At 40.7% G+C, this 24,255-nt stretch overlaps 1 protein-coding gene across 1 annotated transcript in view; it reads left to right on the top strand.

Moving 5' to 3' along the window:
* Positions 1-24,255, top strand: part of LOC118427346 (protein FORGETTER 1-like) — a 36,513-nt gene that overhangs the window by 8,538 nt on the left and 3,720 nt on the right. Inside the window, exons 11-22 of the mRNA XM_035837086.1 lie at positions 280-471; positions 1,161-1,241; positions 1,887-2,086; positions 2,868-3,091; positions 8,822-8,951; positions 9,501-9,586; positions 9,896-10,092; positions 10,895-11,082; positions 17,727-17,828; positions 19,431-19,607; positions 20,206-20,372; positions 21,212-21,317. Coding sequence (XP_035692979.1) covers positions 280-471; positions 1,161-1,241; positions 1,887-2,086; positions 2,868-3,091; positions 8,822-8,951; positions 9,501-9,586; positions 9,896-10,092; positions 10,895-11,082; positions 17,727-17,828; positions 19,431-19,607; positions 20,206-20,372; positions 21,212-21,317 — 1,850 coding nt within the window. The remainder of the gene's footprint in view (positions 1-279; positions 472-1,160; positions 1,242-1,886; positions 2,087-2,867; positions 3,092-8,821; positions 8,952-9,500; positions 9,587-9,895; positions 10,093-10,894; positions 11,083-17,726; positions 17,829-19,430; positions 19,608-20,205; positions 20,373-21,211; positions 21,318-24,255) is intronic.

Genomic DNA, 24,255 nt, shown 5'->3' with positions numbered 1-24,255 from the left:
TTTCGCGGTGGATTTAAGTTCGCGGTAACACCATAGACTGCAGTCTAATACCATAATAGAAAAATGTTTGCGGTGGTTTTAAGTTCGCGGTGAAGTGGTCACCGCGAAAACCGCGAATATTTATCCACCGCGAACATTTCTGCATTTACAGTATACAGTGGTGACATGAGAATAAGAAGATATACATGGTATCACAAAAAAACAGGGTTTGTGCCTGTCATAATTCTGGTTATTTCTGTTACTGTAAGAATCTCATATTATTAATATCTTCCCTGACAGTTTGTCACAGTGGAGGTGAACCTTACGCCGCAGCAGATCAAAACCTACGACATGGCGGCTCACGTCTGGAACGAGCTGCGCCAGGCGCTCACCACGGCCGTGGCGCGTACGGCCACCAACAACCCGCGCATGTGGTCCACCTTCTGGTCCTCACACCAGAGGTTCTTCAAGCAGCTCTGTATGGGCATGAAGGTAAAGGGTCTTCTTCGTCAAGAATACTGAAGAAAGGAGGAAAGACTAGAAAGGCAACATTTTTGCAAAAATGCAGAATGTTTTCCCTCTAGCCTTGTGTCAAGCTACTTGCGTACAATACTATACCGTTAGGCTCACCCCAAAGTAGTGTGTGCAAGGGAAAAAAAGAATTGTGGCTATGAATGGGGGTCTCTGAGTAGCCTGACGTGACAGCCATCCCAGGTAGCCAGGCCTGGTGCACAGCCCAGCCTTTTCTGTAAACCCTTTCTGCTAGGAGGAAGAAAGAAAAAGAACACACCAGCAAAGACAATGTTTTCTCCTTTGGTAAAACTAAAGAAAGAATGAGTGAATGAATTGAAAAAACTGTTGCTTCACAGAACTGTTGCTTCACAGCTTCACAGAAGTGTTTGATAGACTGATTGCTCCACTCTGTTGTTCATATACTTTTGATTTATTCTTCTGAATTTGTTGCATGTCAGGTGCCCTCGTCAAGTTCAGTGGACACAGTAGACACATATGGCTCTGATTCTGAATTATTTAAACAGCTCTTATTACTATATATAGTTTCTTTGTATATAATAATGGTTGCTAGGTTGGATCATAGATCCAAGATGGCCCTCTGAGCTGGGTGGGCTTTTGAAAAACTGAAAGCACAAAGTAAAGAGATGTTTTTTTTCTGTTTTTCTAAGGTGCCAGCAATTGTACAGGAGGCAAAAGAGTCACTAGAGAAGGGGTACTGTATAGTGATTGGATTACAGACAACAGGAGAGGTAAGGGACTAGTTCGATTTGTTGTATTTTTTGTGTGTGTAGTACATATTTAACTTTTTTATGTACTTAGTCTAGTACAGTGCAATCTGTCTTTATGTTGAGGGACAGATTGGGGCAATGTGGAAAAGAAACTCATCAAAATATAAACTAAACTATAGCCACAGGTCAATCTCTTGTATTCTTCTGTTAGACTAGAAGTATTTTTTGTTCATTTTACTGTACACCCCTCTTACTGTTCCTTTGATATGCACAGCTGGGTCTAATTTTGAATGGGTGATACTCAAAACAATGGAGTTTATTTCGCTAAGAACGAATCTCTGTTTTGTGGAGTATCCTATCTCCACGTAAACAATGCCTCAGACTTGAATGGAACTGCCTCAGACTGTTAAGTTAGACCAAGTTTGTCTATAGAAACTTGGTAAAAATGACTATCAACTCTTTTCTACTTCACTCTTCTTATTCACTTGGACCAATAAGCATCAAAACATGTGAAAGCCTGCAAAAGAATTTTTTGTCCGTTTTTTCCAGACCAGTCTGACAAGAAAAAATGTTTTGTACACTGTACTGGTACCCATCCCTAATTATGAGGCTAATTACTAGTAATAGGCAGCAGGGAGAAGGTTTAAAACATGATATATTTCCTAGGCCAGCCTGGAGTGTGAGCTGTCCAAACATGGCGGACAGGTGTTGGGTTTCGTGTCGCTGTGTAAGGAGATCTACACGAGGTTCGTCCACCAACACTTCCCCACCCACATCCAGGGGCAGGAGGAGAAGGAGGACTTCTGGTGCAAGTCTGCTAAAGATCTGCTGCTGGGGTTCGCTGACAAGATGGAGCTTCCCAACAGGTTGGTATTCTTAATTATTAATATTAATAATACTAGTAGTCCGCTTTGAATCACACGAACTGCTTTTGTCATAGGGGGGATTTTGTTAACAAACTGTAATGTCATCCGTAAACAAAATATGTGTGAGGAAAGAGTGTCTGACCCAGAAGAAACAAGTGTTTGATTAACATTACAATCTCCGCTCTGACAGTTTTGCCACATTTACGAAGTATAAAAAAGTCCTTTATGTCTGTATCTTACACAAGTCGGTAAGATGAATAGCCAGAAACATTGTATAGAGATATTCAGACGACAAAAGTTTGAAGTGCCCCTGTCTTCCAGGTTTGGCGACCAATTTTGCGAACGTATTCTTTGTTGATGGACGAGCGCGATGACATTACATTTTTGAGTAAGATTTACCCTATGATCATGACAAAGGCAATTTGTGACTGGTTCAAAGGGGTCTATTCATGATCAGTGTGTGCATATATACATGTAAAGGTAAAGCAGTCATCCTTTATTAAGAGAAAACATTATAGCTAAGAGTGCAAAACAGCTTTGCCATGCACAGGTTGCATTTTCAGACATCAGATTCTGCACTTAAAAGTTAAATTGATCAGCGTATTGAGTTGTTTAACTTTCAAAGATTAAATACTTACAGCATATGTTGCTTAAAGCTTAACGTCACCCTTCAAACGTGGATGAAGGATGAAATGCACTTTGTAGTGTAAAGCCAAGAAAATGGGTGTGAAATATATTCTACACATCTTGAAAATAACACCCCAGTCACACTTGTTCCCAGCCCCCTGGATGAGATCATCGACCAGCTGGGAGGACCCCAGTGTGTGGCCGAGATGACCGGCCGGCGCGGCAGGGTCGTGAGAAAGACTCCGAAGTCCCAGCCGCAGTACGTGCTCCGGGACTCGGACACGACGGGCGACATGGACAGCCTGAACATCCGCGAGAAAACCAGCTTCATGGATGGGAAGAAACTGGTGGCCATCATCTCTGATGCTGCAAGCACAGGTCTGTAACAGGAGCGTCTCATTGGTGGAATAGTAAATTGAATTAAGAGTTCTATGGCCTAGAGAGGGACTCTTCTGCATCTGAAACAGTGCTGTTTATTTCAAGTGATGCATACTTTAAGCCGACGATAGATTCTATAGCTTGTTGATCAGATCTTGTCAAGTGCCTTTGAAATACAGCCACTGCTTTGAATCACTCAAACATACAATGTAGCAGGCCTCGAAATTAACTTTTTCCCCTACTGTCCCAGAAGTGTTCCCAAAAATAAATTCCAATCGTCCCGAAGTGAGGATGGATGGTCCCAAGTAGGAAGTATTACAACAATAAATATAATGTTGAGTCAGACTCAGAGTACAAAATTTCTATATAACTAATTGTCAATTACATGTATACAGTAAACTCAAAATCAATGCAGATTCAAACGTGTCTTGTCCAGAAATTTGAGACAAACCAAACATAACAAGTGGAGGTTAGGAAGAAAAACTTTTTAACTGGTGATTTTGGGCCATCAGAAGGAGAATTATTATCTTCTGACAGTAAAAATGTACACTGTTTGTGTAGAACTTTAACGACGTGGTGCGCAGCTGGGAACATCCTTTTTTTAACCTCCTTGGGAGAATCGAGCAGAGCATCAGTAAATAAGCTGCAACCAAGCTCCCGTAACCCCAGTTAACTTCTTAATAAAAACATTATATGACATATTACAGAGTCTAAAACGTTTCCAAAAATTTTTCTCTGGCAATCTGTATCTGTATCTGTATCTATATAGCCGGTATAACCGCCCTTCGGCGTAACACACCAGCTTCGCAGGCACGCGGCGCGGCAGCAGCTGGTTATATTACACCTAACTTTTGCACATCTATATGCAAGTGTTCTCTGAAACTATCCAGAGAAGACGCCCCTACTGTGCTTGGTGATAACATATTCCACTCTACAATAGTTCTGGGGAAATAGGAATTTTTGAACACATCAATCCTAGGTTGGTAACTCTGGTACTTGAAAGCATGACTGTTTCTAGTTCGTTTTTGAGCTGGTGTTAGATACTTATCAGTCGGTACGTCCACCAGTTTATTGGTCATTTTGTACATCATACAAAGTCTGGACATTTTCCTCCTGTCTTCAAGTAATGTCCACTGCAGATCTGTTTTCATTTTGGTAACACTAGCATCTCTGCTGTAGTTGTTTGTACAGAATCTGGCAGCTTGGTTCTGTACCCTTTCCAGTTTATCTTTGTCTTTCTTTGTATACGGATCCCATACTGTTGCAGCATATTCAAGATTTGTTCTTACCAGTTACTTGTATGCAAGTGATTTTACCCTGGCTGGGCATGCCCATAAGTTGCGTTTGATTACTCCCAGTGTCTGTTTAGCCTTGGTTGTTATTTTGTTAACATGGACACCCCACTTCAGTCCAGTTGTTAATGTAACACCGAGGTATGGGTGGGTTTTTGTGGTTGCTAATGTCTGACCACAGAACTGGTAGGGGGATACATTTGGGGTTCGTTTGTTTGTTATGTGCATGATATAACATTTATCCGGATTGAACTGCATAAGCCATTTCCTTTGCCACTCTTCCAGGGTGTTCAGATCTTTCTGAAGAAGTAGTGAATCTTCCTTTGTAGAGAGCTCTACATATAACAGGCAGTCATCTGCGAACAACCTCACACTTGAATCGAGCTGGTCTGGCAAGTCGTTTATGTACAGGAGGAAGAGCAATGGTCCCAGGACAGTTCCTTGCGGAACTCCAGACGCTACTTTAACTGGAGCTGAGGCCTTCCCTTCTACCACTACAGTTTGCTCTCTGTTCGTTAGGAAAGCCTTTAGCCAATTAAGTGTGGTACCTTGAATTCCATAATGCTCTAGTTTTGATATCAGTCTGCTATGTGGGACTTTGTCAAAGGCTTTAGTAAAATCAAGAATTGCTAGATCCACTTGTCTTTTGTTGTTCAGTGCCCCAGCTATGTCGTGTACTGTTAAAATAAGCTGTGTTTCTGTGGATCGCTTTGCTCTGAAACCATGCTGGTAGTCCGTTAGTACATTGTGGCCTTCTAAGTGTTTCATTATATGGCTATGGATAATGTGTTCAAGTAATTTACAGGAAATACAGGTAAGTGAAACTGGTCTGTAGTTACTGGGGACCGCTCTATCTCCCTTTTTGAAAATGGCGCATACATTTGCATCTCTCCAGTCTTTAGGAATCTCTCCTGTGTCAAGCGATTGTTGGAAAATGTTAGTTAAAACAGGTGCGATTTCACTGGCTGTCATTTTGAGGAACCAAGGAGGTATTTGGTCTGGCCCGGATGCTTTGGATGGATTAAGGCCTTGCAGCATTTTCTCTACACCATAAATAGAAATTTCTATTTGTTCCATAGGAGGGGTGCAGGGGTGCCCAAGAGATGGCATGTCTGTGGTGTCTTCTTCTGTGAATACACTTTTAAACTGTGAACTGAGTGCCTCTGCTTTTTTCTCACTGTCACTAATAATGGTGCTCCCCACCTTTAGAGTGGCTACCCCGACAAGGTCTCTCCTCAGGCCTTTTATGTATGACCAGAATGTTTTAGGTTTGTCAGTTATAGCTTCTCCCAGTATGTTTGCCACGTACTTTGAGTGTGCTGCTCTTATGCTTTTCTGAACTCCTTTTTTTACTTTCTTGTATTTATTCCAGTCTTCCTCTTGTCCTGTTCTCTTAGCTTTATTGTAAAGACGCTGTTTCTTCCGACAGTGCCTTCTTAAGTTGCTGTTAAACCAGGGCAGGTTGTATCTGCTTGATGTCATTTTACTAGGAATATGTTTGTTCATTGTGTGCTTCATTTTGCCTTTGAAGTCATCCCATTTCTGTGTCACTGACATGTCTTTTGTTCTCATGTTAAAGTTTGTTGCATAGTCCTCAAGGTCATTCTTGATAGCCGGCTCGTCAGATTTCGTGCGAATATACACTTTCCTTTTTGGTTTTTTGTTCTGTTTGGGTGCCAAGTTCACGTCCACTAGAACCATGTCATGGTCACTTATTCCCGGAACTACTGTGGTCTTTTCAATTATGTTTGGGTTGTTAACTAAGACTAGGTCCAAGAGATTACCATTTCTGGTTGGTTCCTGAACTGTTTGGAATAGCCCATGGTTATCCACTAAGTGCAGTAGTTTCTGTGCCTGTCCTGTATGGTTCTGAGCATGGTCTGTTGTGCTGACATCCCAATTTATACCGGGGGTATTGAAATCTCCAAGAATGATCACATTGTTGGAGTTTATCTTAGTTCCCACTTTATTTATAGAGTTGTCAAGCTCACCCAGACTATTGCCCTGGTCCGACGGAGGTCTGTAGTATGTACCAATCATAAGCGGTTTCTTTCCTGCAAGTTGGGTTTGTGTCCAGATTATCTCACAGTCTGTGTCCAGATCTGGTCTGTGGGTGACAATCAGATCATCCCTGTTTGCCTGAAAAACACCACCTCCTGGGCCAGTTTGTCTGTCTTTACGGTGCACTATGTAGTTGTCAGGGAATATTTCACTGCTTGATATGTTTTCATTGAGCCATGATTCTGTGCCCGCTATTATGTCTGGCTTATAAGTGTCAATGGCAGTTGCCAATTCAGCAGTTTTGTTTCGAACACTCTGGCAGTTTACCAGCAGGAGTTTAGCCTTGTTCTTTTTGTGGCCATTACCTCTAGTGTGAGTTTTGCCTTGTTTTGATCTAAGTGGAGTGGATGTGGCCGTCGGTGTGTCACCTGGCAAACTTGTGCTGGAGTTCAGCGTATCAAATGAATTTACTGAATGGAAGCTGTCGTCAGTGATGTCGAACATGTCTGATGCAAAGTTTGGTACGCCGCAGTCACAGCATATCCATGAGTATGATTTGTGGGTTTCTAATACAGTGTATACTTCCGAGCATATCCCAATGCAGTCTTTGTGATACCATCTATTACAGTCATCACAACAAATGACAGCTTGAGCATTCTGTACAGCCTTGTTACAGCTCCCACAGGAAAACTTCGGTGGTCTAGGCCCTGGGTTCACCTCAACATCTCCACTTAAGAGCAGTATTAGAATCATTGACAACTTTGTACTATCGTTGTGCATCAGCAATTTGTTGCGGCTGAAATAAGTCCCATTCACCCCACTGTGCTTAATCATGAAGGCAAACGTGGCCCAGTTAGAAGTACAGTCAGATCTGAAAGTACATGTGACATTTCCTTCATTTATCTCATGTTTAATGTTTGGTTGTGATCCTGGTTCGGCTTTGCTGAGCAACAAGCAAAGGGCCAGAAGTATACATGTGCAGTGGAATTCCATTTTGTCGACAGCGACTATTCGAGGTTGTCCAACAATCCCCACACCGTCCGACGGTGCCCGCTGCCCAACAGCGAATACAATACTCAGGATTGTCCAACAATCTCGCCACACCGTCCGACGGTGCCCGCTGTCCAACAGCGAATACAATACTCAGGATTGTCCAACAGTTTCACCACACCGTCCGACGGTGCCCGCTGTCCAACAGCGAATACAATACTCAGGATTGTCCAACAATCTCGCCACACCGTCCGACGGTGCCCGCTGTCCAACAGCGAATACAATACTCAGGATTGTCCAACAGTTTCGCCACACCGTCCGATGGTGCCTGCTGTCCAACAGCAAATTGCAGACAATTAATACACAAAGTTGTCCGACGATTCGACCCAAGATACGTAAATCAAAATCGTGAGTTCAGATCAAAAACAGTTTGCGTGCCCTCCCATCCTGTACGCAATTCAGATGCAAATCAGGCGGGACACGATGTAACTCTTACAAAATCCACACGAGTTCTCAAATTACAAGGTGGAGCAGATATATCAGTACAAAAAATATAAGTGGTTAACCAAATATATGTAATTCAAATCGCCAAATGAGCTATCAAAGTGAGTTCAAGTCAAAAACGGGTTGCGCGCCCTCCCACTCTGTCCGTAATTCACATGCAAATCCGGCGGGACACGATGTTCAGACTCTTGCAAATTCCACAAGATTTAGCCGTTACAAGTCGAAAGAAATATATCAGTACAAAAAGTATAAGTGATCCGAGTTACTAACTTAAGTAAACTGTGCAATCATAAGCAGTCCCAGATATCAACATACAACGAAATAAGTATATAAATGGATTCCCCGGCCCTTCCCTCGGTGTACTTACCGCGGTATACAGCCCTCCCACTCTATAAGCTATAAGTAAGATGGCATTGTTTTCACTTTGTTTTTTGAGGTTCACGTGCCAGGATTTCCACGCACAATGCGCTGTAATACACTAGACCTGGGGAGCACGGATCTAATTTGGGGGGCTTTTGAGAGAGATTTTTTTCATTCTGCAAATTTGCAGATTGATTTATTTTTCTTCTGTAATCTTGAAAATCCATCTGTAAATTGCAGATTGCAGACGGGTATTTCGAACACTGATGGGTTTACATTCTGATGTTGATTATTTTTCTATCGTCCCAAAAAAGGTCCCAAAGTGATTTTCTAGTGTTCCCGGCCTAAATTTTTGGTGCCCCGGGCCTACGGGACTATGTTAATTTCGAGCCCTGTGTAGGTTGAGAAAAGAAAGCATATCTTTTATGTTAACAGTTAGGTAAAGAATTCTGACCCGGACTTTTTAGATGGCATTTGCCAAATAAGTAGAACTGTTAAACACAAACCTTTTTATACGAGATCTGGTTCACTTTTAATGCACTGTCAAACATTTATTTTCTGTTGTGGTACCCCCCTGTTCCAGGTATCTCTCTACACGCGGACATGCGAGCGGCCAACCAACGACGGCGCGTGCACATCACGTTAGAGCTGCCGTGGAGCGCCGACAAGGCTGTACAACAGATGGGACGATCACACAGGTCCAACCAATCCAGGTAGGTTCTTAGTTATTCATTGAGAATCTTTAATCAGGGTAGCTTTGTCAATCATGTTGGTTACTGCCATATACTGGCAGTTAATGAAGAGATTTTTCAAAACCATCTCTAAGATTGCTACAATTTTAAACTTACCATACACAAAGATAAAGTGCTTACCAACAAGCTTTCGACCAGTCCTCTTATCCTTTTCAAGTTGTGATGACCCAAAGCCTATGTCACATGTCCATACCGGAAGTGTGACGTCAGCAAAGGGTCAAAGGTGCTTGGAAGTCGGTATCGGCCCCCGTCTCGGTTGAGGGAAGGTTGATGGGATACCGTCACCGATGAACTAAGTCTTACATTTGAGGATCTCTAAGATTACCTACTTTGAAAAAGTATTTTGAAAAAGTAGTACTTTTGTTTTGCAGTTCTGTACTACCAGTACATGTAGCTAGTTTCTATTTGATGGATACAGTTTAGTTCTACCGTTATAGATGAGCATTAATTAGAGGCTGTTTGGTACACGTTTGGTACATGTACATGTATGCTTGTGTGTTATGATTCCAGTGGTCCTCTGTACAAGTTGGTCACCACAAGTCTGGGTGGAGAAAGAAGATTTGCTGCAGCTGTGGCAAGAAGGCTACAGTCTCTTGGTAAGTTTTATGCCAAAATCCAAACAAAAATGTGATTTTTCCATAGCATTTTGACCTAATTACATCGGAAGAATTTTATTGTTGCTTCACCACATTTGATAGCCAGTAAGTGAGTTTGGGAATTGTTTGTTTAACAATTAGACAACGACCATGAACAGAAAAAAATGATAGCATATCATTCCTTGGTATGATTGAAGTAATATTTGTGATGGGTCATTGTTATCATGTCAAAAGAAATTAAAATCTGTTGTGACACAAACAAAATCTAAAATAGGTCTTTTGTTCTGTTTCTACTCCATCTTTCTTCAGGTGCTCTAACTAAAGGCGATCGTCGTGCTGCAACTGGCGCTGACTTGAGCGAGTTTAACTTCGACACCCCGTATGGGAGAACGGCACTGCGGAACATGTACTACGGAATCTGCCATGGCGAGATGGTGGCGGGGGTGTCCCTGGACAGTGTGACTCATGGAAAGTACCAGTTTGGAGAGTTGAACAGCATTATGCAGGTTGGCCTCAGAGATTGACTTTATGCCGTATATTTTAACTTTAACTAAATGCAAAATGTATAGTTAAGTCTTACATCTGAATTGGAATAGCATAGTCTAGTACTTTCCTCTAATTCCCAATAATGTTTATCTCTGTGAAAATGGTGGTATTGCTTTTTGTGTTTCTTTGTGATGGTGGTTATTTGAATATTGTAGAGTGACAGATTGTGATGCAGAACATGGTGTAAACGGTGTCAGGATAGGAAGGTTGGGTTGACCCGGATCTAAATTCAGTCCTGGCTGGAAAATGTGTTGACAGAATTCGCTAGAAATTCACAACTAAGAATAAAACAAAAAATTCACAAAAATTCTATTACATGTATATAGTAATCGACTCAGGTGTTAGATGATTGAATCTTTTGTTAGTTCTGTCCATAAGGCTACAACAATTTTATTTGTTGCTTCTCGGATTCGTCTGTCCATTTTTTTTTTCATTTTCAAGAAAAAAAGATTAAGTCCTGAGAAAAAATAATACAGGTTTTGCTATCACAAACCTGTAAATATTACCATTCAGAATCACATACTCATAATTTCAGTCTAAAAACAATGCCTTTTATTCAGAACATTAGTAACAAATCAGAGGAAGGGTTCATTGTATAAAATGTGCCATTTAGCTCCTCAGGCTGATGTTTTATGTGTTATCTTAACCCCAAACCTTTAAAAAAATTCATTTTTATTTTTTTTTACCTGTTGGCCCAATTTTTTTGAGAAGCAACAAAGAAATTTGGTGTGGCCAAACATGTACAAACTCGTGTGTTCCCAGGACTGCCTAACACAGATGGGGGTAATAGAGGAGGGTGGGGGGAACAGTGTGAAGGACAAGGATGCTGGGGTGGTCGGGCGCTTCCTCAACAGGATTCTGGGATTGAGCGTGGAGCGACAGAACCTGATTTTCCACTACTTCACCCAATGTCTGAATGCCAACGTCAGTGCCGCTAGGAGGGAAGGAAGGTCAGTGTTGTTTAACGGCACCTTACCTTGTTGTCTTCTTGTCTGAGGTTATTCAAAATTTAAGCTTCAGCTTTAAGCAATAATTATATTAGAAACTTCAGTCGATATCAATCAATACTGTGGCACCAATCATCAAATATCAATAGCTTATTATAGGACCATCAGTGAGGTATACAGAAAGTACAAAATGGAATAAAATGGGAACAAAAATTGAAGCAAACTGGAACAAGATTGATGGTACAGTCAAACCTGGTCTACCGACCACCTGTGCATAACGACCCACTGTCCACTACGACCGCCGAAAAGCGGTCCCTTGAATTTTCCCATAGACGTAAGCATTAACATTTCTGTATATGACGACCACTGTCCATCGCGACCACGACCACCACTAAAGGCGACCGCACGGTACCTAAACACTGCCAAAACGACCGCGGCATGTAATTTTGTCACGCTACTTTAATGTTCACGGCGAAAAATGAGCGTAATTGCCACAAATTATTTACCGCTATGGCCCCTCGAGCCCTCCCAATTTCTCATTACTTCTGGATCGGCACTTCACTCTACAATATTTTCGGTGGCTTCGTGATGAGAATCTCAGGCTAAAATGTTATATCCAGGGAGCAGACATGAAAGCGTTTAGTTTCACCAGGCTTTTCGAAGATAAACTAAAAAAAACGCATTTTCTGTCATAATAAAACATCTGACTCGCTGTTCTTCCCGAGAAATACTTATTTTTGTACAGCGCGGTTCAGAATCGCGGCGTCTGCAGGTCGGAAATACGCACCTCTGATTGGTTGAAACCACACAAACAACAACAACTGCATGTATAATGTAGGGGAATCCCCGGCGATCTCGCGCTCTGATTGGTTGGAGCGGTGCATCATGGGAACTTTGCTGCCAGCTCGACGCCATCTTGTTTCAAAGACTCACGTTTTAAAACGCAAAAGAACGCTATTTTCCACGATTACGTAGCACCATCCTAGTTAAAAATGCATAATCCAAAGAACTTTCCGTGGAAACATGTGTTAATATGTGAATTTATGGTGTCTCTAGCGTAATTTTGGGTTTCGATGCAGCCGTAAAGTGTGCTGAGAGTTAGCGTGGGTTTCCAAAATATACCCCGAAAATAATGTCGCATTTTTCACGTCACACAAAAACAAAACTCCCGCAAAGAAGAAGCCTGCAACATTTTCTGATCATAGCGATTACGTTTTGGGTAAAAATGTTCGTCGATGTGCACGATGTGCCGGCGTGCAGCCGCGTGATACCTCAGTTACAGAATATTTGTTGTCACATTAGGGCCGCGGTATGAGAAAAAATTATGCCAGCACCGGCACGGCACGCTGCAAAAAGCCGGACGAATTACCACCGTTTTTCTTTTTCAAATCATTCTTATAATATATCTATTATAAATATCATTACAAATTTAATACTTTTTAATACGAAGAATAACATAAGTATACGTAATTTTAGCATTAATTTTATATGACATCGTGTTATTCTTGTAAGAAAGACAAATGCGTTTCATGCATAAATTATCGATGTTCTGACTTGTCAGTTTCTTTACTGCCGCCACGTTGTTTTCTATATAAAGACCACCTATGTATGAAGACCACTTTTGCTGGGTCCCTTGAGTGGTCTTCATATACAGGTTTGACTGTAGTATAATTGAATGGTACGGTAACCATGGATGGATTGAAACACAGTGGGTGGTAAATGTATGTAACATGTTTTATTTTCAGAATTCTACCCAGTATTAGCCAAGATTACATTTTTACAATGTTGTTGTATTAGTGTGGCTACATTATTTACTCATGATCTGTGATTGTTGCCAATAGATTGGGAAAGATAATATGAGATAGTATGCTAATGAACTGCTACAAATAGCATAAAATACAAGGAAATACATTTGTAGAACTGTGATAAAAAAGGAGGACTAAATTGCAAAAGTTAATAGATTACAAGGCCAAACAGGTTATGTTACATTGAGCCTGCAGACTAAAAAAAATCAGAAACAAGAATTCCGTTGGAAAACTGGTATACAACAGAGGGAAATTTATAATATCAGAAAACTCCTGTCAACGTCAAAAGCGGACTGTTCTGTCCGTCTTTAGCACCCTTGCCGAGTTACAATTAAGTGGTTTCTGACCAGGCCATTCGTAGAGGCGCCGGGATTTTCATTACATCATGTGACTTGCACAGTTGAGTACTGTTAATTTATTGTAAGTTCGCTGGATGTCCCTACCGCAAACTCAAAACCACAGCTAGAAAGCTAGGAATACTACCAGGAAACTGGTATACTATCAGAAAACAGTTTAAAATTAACAAAGTACATTATTGCAGTAGAACAGGTTTCTCTGCATTAGTTTTATTTGATGCCAGCATAAGTAAAAGCTTTGAGTTAGTGAAACACAACATAACCACATGTGTACATTGCTAGTACATTTTTGATTGAGGAAGTAAGATGATATCAATGCCACATTAGATGTACTTCATCTATTTATGCAAAAGTCCTGCAGGCATAGAAATTATTGATACCGGTAAGGCCATGTTGATTTGATTACATGGATGACATGATCCTCTGGGAACTCCAAAACTGATGCAAGTGAGCGAATAAATAAAAAGGTTTGGCCAAAAAAAATGTTACCTTCAGTATGAAATCTAAGTGTCAACAGTGGTGGACATATTGTCATGGTACTCTCTCTTCAAGGCATCAACAGTGGGGGACAGTTGGCGTACATTGTGGCCATGCTTCAAGGCATCAACAGTGGTGGACAGTTGGCGTGTGTCGTCTTGACTGCGTATCAAGGCATCGACAGTGGTTAACAGTTGCTGAATGTCATTTTGGATGTGCTCTAAGGCATCAGCAGATGTGGACGTACACAGTTGGCGCATGTGGTCTTGGTTGCGCTTCAAGGTGTCAACAGTGGTGGACATGTTAACTTGGTCCCGCTTCAAGGTGTCAACAGTGATTGACATGTCGCTTTGGTCAGCCTTCAAGGTGTCAACAGTGATTGACATGTCGCTTTGGTCAGCCTTCAAGGTGTCAACAGTGATTGACATGTCGCTTTGGTCAGCCTTCAAGGCGTCAACAGTGGTGGACATGTCGTTTTGGTTGTTCTTCAAGGCGTCAACAGTGGTGGACATTTTGTTTTGGTTGTTCTTCAATGTGTCAACAGTGGTGGACATTTTGTTTTGGTTGTTCTTCAAGGCGTCAACAGTGGTGGACATTTTGTTTTGGTTGTTCTTCAAGGCGTCAACAGTGGTGGACATGTCGTTTTGGTTGTTCTTCAAGGCGTCAACAGTGGTGGACAAGTTGCTTTGGTCACGCTTCAAGGCTTCAACAGTGATGGACAGTTGACGCATGTCATCTTCTTCACCCTTCAAGGCATCAACGGATGTGATCAGTTGGCGCTTGTGGTCTTGGTTGTGTTTCAAGGCATCAACAGCGGTGGATAGTAGGTGGACAGTGGTGGACAGTTTTCGTATAATGTCATGATCGCTCTTTAAGGCATCCACAGTGGTGGACAGTTCAAATATCTCCTACAAGCATATAAACGTACATCAGTACGTCAACACCAAATATTTTTTTCAAATGACAAAAAAAGCAGACTGTTCTGACTTCATTGGCTAGAAAAACAAAACATTCAGAAAATTTATTCATAGTGGGCTTTGTGGTACAGGAGTGTTTACCTTTTTAGTGATGAACGTCAGTCCCACAGTCACTCCCACTGAGAGCAGTATGATAATGGCGGCAGCTATGCAGCTGTAGTGGGAGTGGATGAAGCTACAGAGGGCACCAAGGCCCTTTGCTTCACCCGGATATGTGCGGTCTATTAGAAAAAAAGGAGCTTTTTAAACAGGGAATGCTTTTTTTTTGTTCAATTTATTTCCAACACAGAATTTGACTAATTTTTGACTGTCCAACTCCAGTCAAGAAATGCCAAAGGCTGGAGGTGGACAGTTAAAATTTTGCGTATTAAAAAATCCAATTTTTGTGTCAAAAATTAAAATTCAAAGTAACTGTACAACTTAGATCCAGAATAGATAAATCTTGAGTACCAAGCACACACTGCAATAGATATATTAAATAGATAAATAAAACTAGACTTTGGTAACCTCATACCTCCATGAAGTAGATTTCATGCAAATGACCTATTTATTTGCATAATTTATGCATGGTGATGTCCACCTTCAGCTAACATCAACACATCTCAGTATAAGGTTCCCTAACATTACCGACTGAATTAGTGACAGAGCCCACTATTAGATTGCTATGAGCAACAGCACGGTAGACAAAACTTTAAATTCAATATTATTTAGCATATAAATAGCTAACAAATCTTGTCAATATTAGAATTAGGAATCATAGTTTGTTTTTCAAACTACTGAACAGTATAATTACTGCCGACCACATTTGATGCCATGACACTAATATTTTTCTTGAAATTAAGCAGTCAGCCATAAGAAAATGTTTTGATTGAATCATTGATATACATGTAATTATATGCTCTTTCGGCCTGTTTGTTGCAGTTTGATGGTTTAAGATGGCTTGCTTTAGAAATCAGATTTGTCTACATTGCAGTCACATTAGTATCGCAGTTAACGTTACGAAAGTTGCTGTACTTTTGTCGCGTCAATAAAGATTTTTATTTTAGCCCATCCTCAACTTTTTTATTGTTATATGTGGTAAATCATGTATCAGCATTATCAAGAAGGTAATGGCACAATCACATTCAGCATAGGTTGTCATACGATTTTGACGTCATAGAATTTTCAAGCAGAATCAACCACTGACAATTTTTTTTTCGCAACAAGATGGCTGAATTTTGTACGAAACCTGCACGACGATCTGAGGAAGGTAATAAGTATGTGATCCTACAACAATCACACAACAAATGTGACGAGACCCAGCGAGTCAAGGTCACTTCAGTAGAAGGACAAAAAAACACAGAATTACACACTGTCAAGTTTTACCTGCTCTGGAGATGTACAAGGCATTGGGTATACTCGCAGTGGCGTCCGCAATTGATTGCCAGTCAGTCTGTGGCTGCTGCATGGGTGTGGTGCCTGGAAGTAATGTACCAGAAATTCCAAATTCCCGCTTTTCAAATATTTTGTGGAATCAAAATACATAGTCGTTTTTACAAATACATTTTCAGTGACAATGATATTGTCATTTTAGTAGCAACACAAATGTATTTTTTGCAGCAAATTGACACCCTTCTCTTCTAATAAAAAGTTCTATTGTAATAAGCACCATTAAAAAATCTTTCTTCTTTTTTGTTGTATGGTAATCCTATAAAGACAGGTGATGACATCAAGGGTGAATGTAGTGACCAGTTAGGAAACTAACATTGGCGTTCAGGGATACAATACTTTTGAGAGGAAAACAGTGCATAATCTTTGTGGTCTGAAATTGCATGATATTACAATGTGCAAACTCGAAGCCACTGTGAATATTTTTCCATATCAACAGTATACAGTATATATGGTAATACCCCGAACTCAGTGACTACAGTATGTATGTTGATTACCGCAAATGCTTGGTAGTGGGTACACTAAGTCTTATTAATTACATGTACCACTTGTGCTCCCATGTGATTGAAAAAATATCCTCATAAATCACATCTTCCAAGCTTCATGCCTCAGCAAAATGCTATTTGCAAATTGAAAGATAGAAAGAAAACGTTCTACACCAAACAAGGCACTGGGTAATTTTAAATCTTAGATTTTGTCATTTTAAAAGAAACCCCTTGTTCACTGAGATGTGAAGATATTTTCAAAAACACATTTACCTGTGTCACCAGTTTGGCTTTGCTGTTGGTCTCCCGGCATGGTGCAACTTGCCAGCTTTCTGGACAGCAAAAATACACACCCTGCGTCAGACGAGGCCCGAAGCTGAAGTGAAAAATGAAGAAATTAGGAACTATAGATGAAAGAAAATCATGTGGAGTTGGTGGTAAATTACACGCGTTTTCAGCCGAGACAAATCATACACGTCAGACACGTAATTGTTTTCTTTGTTACATTATTGAAAGAAAAGTATCAAAAACAATCTTTAAAGACATTCTACCCTTTTGATCATGTTTTTGAAAAACTATCAGCAGTGGAGTATATGGAATTCATTTTCTATATGCCCACAGGAGAAAAAACAATGCCATGGTAATTATTGTTTCTTTGTCTGATGTTGTCTGTGTTTGTTACACAACAAGAAGTCACTCAACACGCAAAATTTTTGCCTTGCAAACATACATGTATAGATTCTGCATTATATATATATTAATTTAGGATCTACACTTAAGAAAGACTCGAGTGGCAAACCACGATAAGTGTGCTGCAGTGTTGCTTAGAGTTGTCAGGTGGTGTCATTTACACGTCAAGCTACCTTTATAAGTCATAGAAGGTCAGGGTCGACAAGGAGGCTAGGATCATGTTTATTTGTTTTTAGATTTGGGCCTTTTGATAAGCTTTCAATTTCATTTCAGTTTGCTGCATATTTCATTCCATTTCGCATTTCCTGTACACCACCATCAGTTCTATAGTCAGTACGCCAACAGTACACAACCTTTATATTTACAATGAAATGTGTTTTTGTTTTTTTAACACTGTCACAAAGTTTAATCTGCAATTTGTGCCTGTAGGTACAATGAGGGTCTTGTCGACATTACAGCCTCCTCAGTGGACTTGGTAGGAGACCCACGGGAAGTGTTCCATGGTGTTCACAATGGGACCAACATCACCAGGTAAGACATGTGACAAGGTAAGACATGTGACCAGGTAAGACATGTGACCAGGTAAGACATGTGACCAGGTAAGACATGTGACCAGGTAAGACATGTGACCAGGTAAGACATGTGACCAGGTAAGACATGTGACCAGGTAAGACATGTGACCAGGTAGGACATGTGACCAGGTAAGACATGTGACCAGGTAAGACATGTGACCAGGTAAGACATGTGACCAGGTAAGACATGTGACCAGGTAAGACATGTGACCAGGTAAGACATGTGACCAGGTAAGACATGTGACCAGGTAAGACATGTGACCAGGTAAGACATGTGACCAGGTAACACATGTGACCAGGTAAGACATGTGACCAGGTAAGACATGTGACCAGGTAAGACATGTGACCAGGTAAGACATGTGACCAGGTAACACATGTGACCAGGTAACACATGTGACCAGGTAAGACATGTGACCAGGTAACACATGTGACCAGGTAACACATGTGACCAGGTAAGACATGTGACCAGGTAACACATGTGACCAGGTAACACATGTGACCAGGTAAGACATGTGACCAGGTAACACATGTGACCAGGTAACACATGTGACCAGGTAAGACATGTGACCAGGTAAGACATGTGACCAGGTAACACATGTGACCAGGTAACACATGTGACCAGGTAAGACATGTGACCAGGTAACACATGTGACCAGGTAACACATGTGACCAGGTAACACATGTGACCAGGTAAGACTAGGGTAGTCAGCAACTCACTAATGAGTTCCACCCAATAAAACTAGTAAAGACGTTATGCTAAAGTTTACTATTAAAGGGTGGTGTCAAAGGTCTTATGTAGCTCTGAAAAACTCTCACACTTTGGTTTGGAAAGTATGAAATTTGCCCTTTTTTAAAGACAGAAAATCTTGCACACTGAAATGATGTTCCTGATACCATATGTTGTCATTGTACACATTGTACCTTTATTGCTCCTACTAGGGGTGGGTACCAGTACAGAAATTTTAGATCCAGGTCCGGTTCAGGTCCAGAGAATCAGGTCCAGGTCCGGACCTGAACCTGGACCTGATTCAGTATGTGAAAACTTGTGAATGGACAAAATTCAAAACTTGGTCCATTTCACTAGGAAGAAATCTGTTTGTGGAGTATTCGGAAGTATAAGGAAGAAGAAATTTTTCATGACATGACAATAGAATACCAAAATGGGACAATATGTCGTCGTAGCCATGATTGTAGTTGTAGAAGTGAAATTAGCTGGGTAGTTGTAAAATGGCCATCTGTATGGTAGCCTTGAGTGTAGCTTCCAACTTGTTATGTGATACATGTACTTGTGTATCATACAAGTGTCACTTTGTGCACTTCTTGAATACAGAAGTAAAAGACTGGCTGGCTCATAGTGATACCATGTTTTGTCACCATAACTGTTTCAACATTTATGGTGTCTATTTTGAAAATCCAGGCATCTTTTTTTTACCCATCTTATTTTTTTTGCCCTCTCGCATTTAATTTGCAGTCTGCAGTCTAAAATTTACTTGCTGTGGCCTTATAACATTTTGTACTACTTTGTACATCATTTATTTGTTCCTACATTGTATATTCCCAGACACGTGGTGTTGTCGGTGGACCGAGGCATGGACTGGGACTCAGCCGTACAGCGTTCGAAAAACCACGAGAAGGAGAAAGACGGGTTCTACTGCAGCCGGAGAGAGGTGCGCGGGCGTCGCCTCTACATCCTGGCTACTCAGAAGGAAAACTCCACCCATCTCTTCAAAGTGGCACGGTCAGGACTTTATAAACTAAAAAATATAAGTCAAACTTTGAATCCTTAGAACTGCATGCTAGTTCTGTGTGCATAAAACAGCTGATAAACTTGAATATGATTTTCTTCTGTACACAACCTTACTTTTCTACTATACAAATATTTTGACAGTCTTCTCTACTTTCTTGGAGTTGTCCTATCAGTACAAAGTGAACTTGACCTCTTGTGACGTAAATGTACTAACAAATATTCGTTCTCAAACATTAACATTGCTATCGCTACTTCTCCTTGCCACTTTGGGATTAAACAGCAAGCTGTGGTTCCAAACATGACTGAGTCTATACCCCCCTCGTCTCTTCATAACTGCTGTAGACTTTCTGATCCAGATGGCTTTCTTAATCCTTAGTGTATATTTGTTGTCCTCTCTGTCTATGACCTCAGCCCCCTCCTAATCTATTATTATTATGCAGTTGTTTCTTGCAATAAAAGAAGAGAACAGCACAAGTCAGTTGTGTCAGATCACATTACAAGAAACAACTGCATCATAGATTGGGACGGGGGGCCAAAGACGTATATATTACAGGTAGGTAATGTTGTTTTCATCTTCTTCCTACTGTAGCCCCAACACAGGAGTGTCCAGTTTTGATGAGGAAATCTCGGAGATCCTGTCCCGGTACTCCCACGTAGCTGTGGACAGGGCGGAACACGGGTGGAAGCAGCAATATGAGGAGGCCAGTCAGCACTGTATCCACGGACCCAACTGTAAGAATGGACAGGCCTGTACGGGTAAGGAATATGTCAAATTTTCAGAAACTTTTACAGCACATTATAAATGTCAGGCATAAACCCTTTAATAGACCTTTTTCAGTCACTGACATATTGGGTGAAAATGATTGTTCACCGTTGGGTTGCAACTTGCAAAACAATGTGCATATTTTTGTAATAATGTTATAAGAGTTACATATCAAAAATGTTATACCACCAGGCCCTTAAGAGGTGGTCAAAGAAAAAGGAATGGGCTCTACTGTCCAATACTGTGCTCTAGACACAGTGGATAACAACCCACTGCCCCTATATATGACCTCAAAAAGGCAATGGGACTACCTTACCTTGTCTAAAGGAAAGGAAAAGTGATCTCGATCCAGTTTTAGCTCACTAAAGAGCTAGTCTTCCACTGGTCGTGACAGAGAGGACAGACGCTATGTACAGTATTTACAGGTTCATTGTACCGGGGAAATTCCCCTAGCTCTTTTCGACAAGCACAATGAACAATGGACCACGGCTTAACGTCCTGTCCTAAGGACTGCAACCCTTTCCGGTTGCGTGCATGTCGGGTGAGCGACATAGCCGGGATCGAACCCACGGCTTCTAGTTCCAGAGGCAGGGCCGTTAACCACTGGACTACGCGTGCTACCTTCTGGGTCTGTCCTTTGTGATAAGAAAATATCAACTTGATTGCAGTGACACATTGTCTTACCTGGCCAAAAATGAATAGATATGCCTCTTATTTCTTATGGTGTGGTATGTTTTTATTAAGTGATTGTCTTCAATCATTGTTATTGCTATGTTTCTTGTATTTGACCTTAGACATGAATTCTGTTGTCCTATTCTGTCCATGTGTCCAGTTGGCAGTCGGTGCTACCGTGTGAGCTTGCTGTGTGGGGGGATCGTCACACTCATGGCCCTGTTAGAGAGAACAGTCGCACAGTACCAGGTCAAGCTGCAGCTCAGGTCAGCACAGTCTTTTGATGTTCCTTAATGAAAATGGTCTTAGATGTGTAACATAACAGTTATTCAAGCAATTGGACAGTAGGGAAGGTAACTAGATTTAGTAACCTTTCTTCAGCCAATCAGAGTGCGCCATTTCCATGACCCCAATATTTGACCCCAAATCAAGATGGCCGCCAAAACCAGGAAGATCCAGGAACTTTGAGGAAGTGGTTGACACCTGATGAAATCTGTTTGCTTTTTGTCTTTTGGTACATTACCGTTTCATATTGTTACTTCCATTTTTTTTGTGTGTCTGTCGTCTGTGTGTCTATCTGAGTGTGTGTTTAAGTTTCCGAATATTTCTGGTTAGGATAACTTTAGAACCTCTGGATAGAATGTTAATACTAGATGGGAGAGGTGCCCTACTATCAATATTGTAGTATTTACTTCATTAGTAATAGACTTATTACATGTAATAGACTTTATAGTAAATACATCGAACAATGTTTATTTTTGACACTCATGTTGTTAACATCAATAAAAACATTTATGTACATCGGAATTTTAAACTTATTACACTCCTCATCTTGTAGTCCTTGTTCTGTTATGCATACTACATGTACTAGTATATGTTGAGGCTTTCACACAAAACTTGAACCATATAGTCATATAAATATAAATTTGATTATTTAATCTAATATAATAATTTAATATATCAAAAAACAGGTAGTGTGCGAAGGTCACATAGCACTGTCTTAGAGTCTCTATTGATTAAACATCCTCACACAACATCCATGTATCAACATTAACTTTTGCCTTTTTGGTGGCATAACATTGAGGAACATAGTCATACAAATATAAATGATGTACAAAACAGATACCACAGGGTACTGGTAACTTCATTTAGTCCTAACACAACATACCCACATAAACTTTTGCCTCTTATGGTGATATAACACTGAGGACCGTAGTCATACAAATATAAACCAATAAAATTAGGGAACTTTATATGGCCCCTACACAACTTACAGTATCTTCATTAACTTTTGCCTCTTTGACAGCACAACACTGAGGTGATTCTTATATCTAACATTACATAAACAAAGGTAATTTGTGACAGACTAATTAGGTTGGCAGATGGATCAATCCTAACGAGGTTCAGAAACTGCTCCATATGATGTACCACATCATTGGTAAGTGTTGTTGTCACTTCCACATAGTCTGAATCTTCTTTTCAGTTGGTAGCAGTGGTCCATTTTGTCACCTATGGGCAAGCACAATATTTCAGAATTGACATACAAACCCTGCCACAGTAGTCCTACCATCACATATTATTATACATGTCAATGCCTTAGTCATGTCTGCAGAATATTTACTAACACACAAATCTACCTACAAATTACAACAGACTAAGTCCAGCAAAATAGACATTAAAGTACAGCATTTTTACAAATACTAGTAAAAGGAACAACCAAACTCCATACATGCGTGAACCCATCCCCAAAATACTGAAGACTAAAATGTCCTTCAAAAAATCATTCAAGTCATCAATTTTGTCGCCACAATGATCTCAGAAGTCACACATATTCCATGATTGTGTCAAAATGATATGCAATTGAAAATTACAGATAAAAAACGGCAGGACTCATGCCCATAGCGATCTCCGCAGAACAACGCCCCCCTCCCCACCTTTAGCCATTATCGCTAAAATTGCGGCTTATACCCGTTCAAAAAAGGAGGAAATTTTCTAGAACACCATTAGCCCCAAACCAACAATGTAGAAGCATGGTGGAGACTTTGATTCATTCAAGAAAATTTTTAGATTTGGTTTAACCCGCCGCGAAAGGCAAATAAAATCATTTTTTCTACGAAGAAACAACCCGCAAGTGTGCAAATGTCCGTGCACTAACAATACGGCTGGCTGTCCCCGAGCAAGCAACTGGTCAACTTCAAAAACTCAAAAATTCTTTGCATCGCAAGACAAACAAAGACAAAATGGTGGAATCGACTCACGACACCCCAAACAATCACGGAAAAACAACAAAAACTACGACAAATTCCATGAAAATAACAAGTTAGACCAGTCAAATCACATGAAAAAATGAAGAAATGGACCACTTACCCGACGATTTGGCCGCCATTCCGGCCAGAAATTGTTGATTCTCGTGGTTTTTCGCCGATCAAAATTGGCTTCAGCGCTTTCACCTTGTTTCCACAAGGGTTCTACAAGACGGATATGACGTATTTTGACCTTTGAACTGTTCTCCAAGCAGATATAGAGCCAAAATTCGCATTGAAAATGAACGGAGAGATAGCTTGGCATGGAAGGATCGGGTCCGCGGGAAAATGACGTCATGGCCCGGAGCGCACGCTGATTGGCTGAAATTGGCTGAAGAAAGGTTACTAAATCTAGTTACCTTTCCTACTGTTGGATAGATGTTGGAAACGGTCAAACGTTTTATGTAGTCACTGAGGAAAGAAAGTGGATGCTACCTGAAAAGTCTGACTGTTTCCAAAAGCTACCCATTGCTTGAGTGACCTGCACTCACTCACAATCCGGTTGAGCGTCCGTTGTTCCCTGTCCTGCAAGGGTTGGACGTTGCGTGATGTCGTTCAGGTCTGAGTGCTGATCTCCAGCTGCCTCTGTTAAGGTATCTCGGTTGGCTAAATTGGCATTTTGACCTTCCACTGTTTTTTTATTAATGAATTAATCAAAGAATGGAGCAGTAACGAATGTTGATAGATGGGCATTAAAGAATTCTAAATCTGATTTTTTTGGGGCCAAATTGATGACGTCATCATTTTTATTGGCTCTGATATCATTTTTTTCTATGACAAAATACAGCACTTTGGTACATACCACTGTAATGAAACTTCGTTTTTCGTTGCATAATGATGAAAGCTACAAACGTAGTGTTGCGCAAACTGATATCTACTAAGTCCAGTGATTAGATTTTAT

This window comes from Branchiostoma floridae, chromosome 12 (assembly GCF_000003815.2).
Source record: "Branchiostoma floridae strain S238N-H82 chromosome 12, Bfl_VNyyK, whole genome shotgun sequence".
NCBI classification, from domain to species: domain Eukaryota; kingdom Metazoa; phylum Chordata; class Leptocardii; order Amphioxiformes; family Branchiostomatidae; genus Branchiostoma; species Branchiostoma floridae.
Note: the sequence above shows the minus strand (reverse complement) of the source record. Positions and strands in the feature narration are given on the sequence as shown.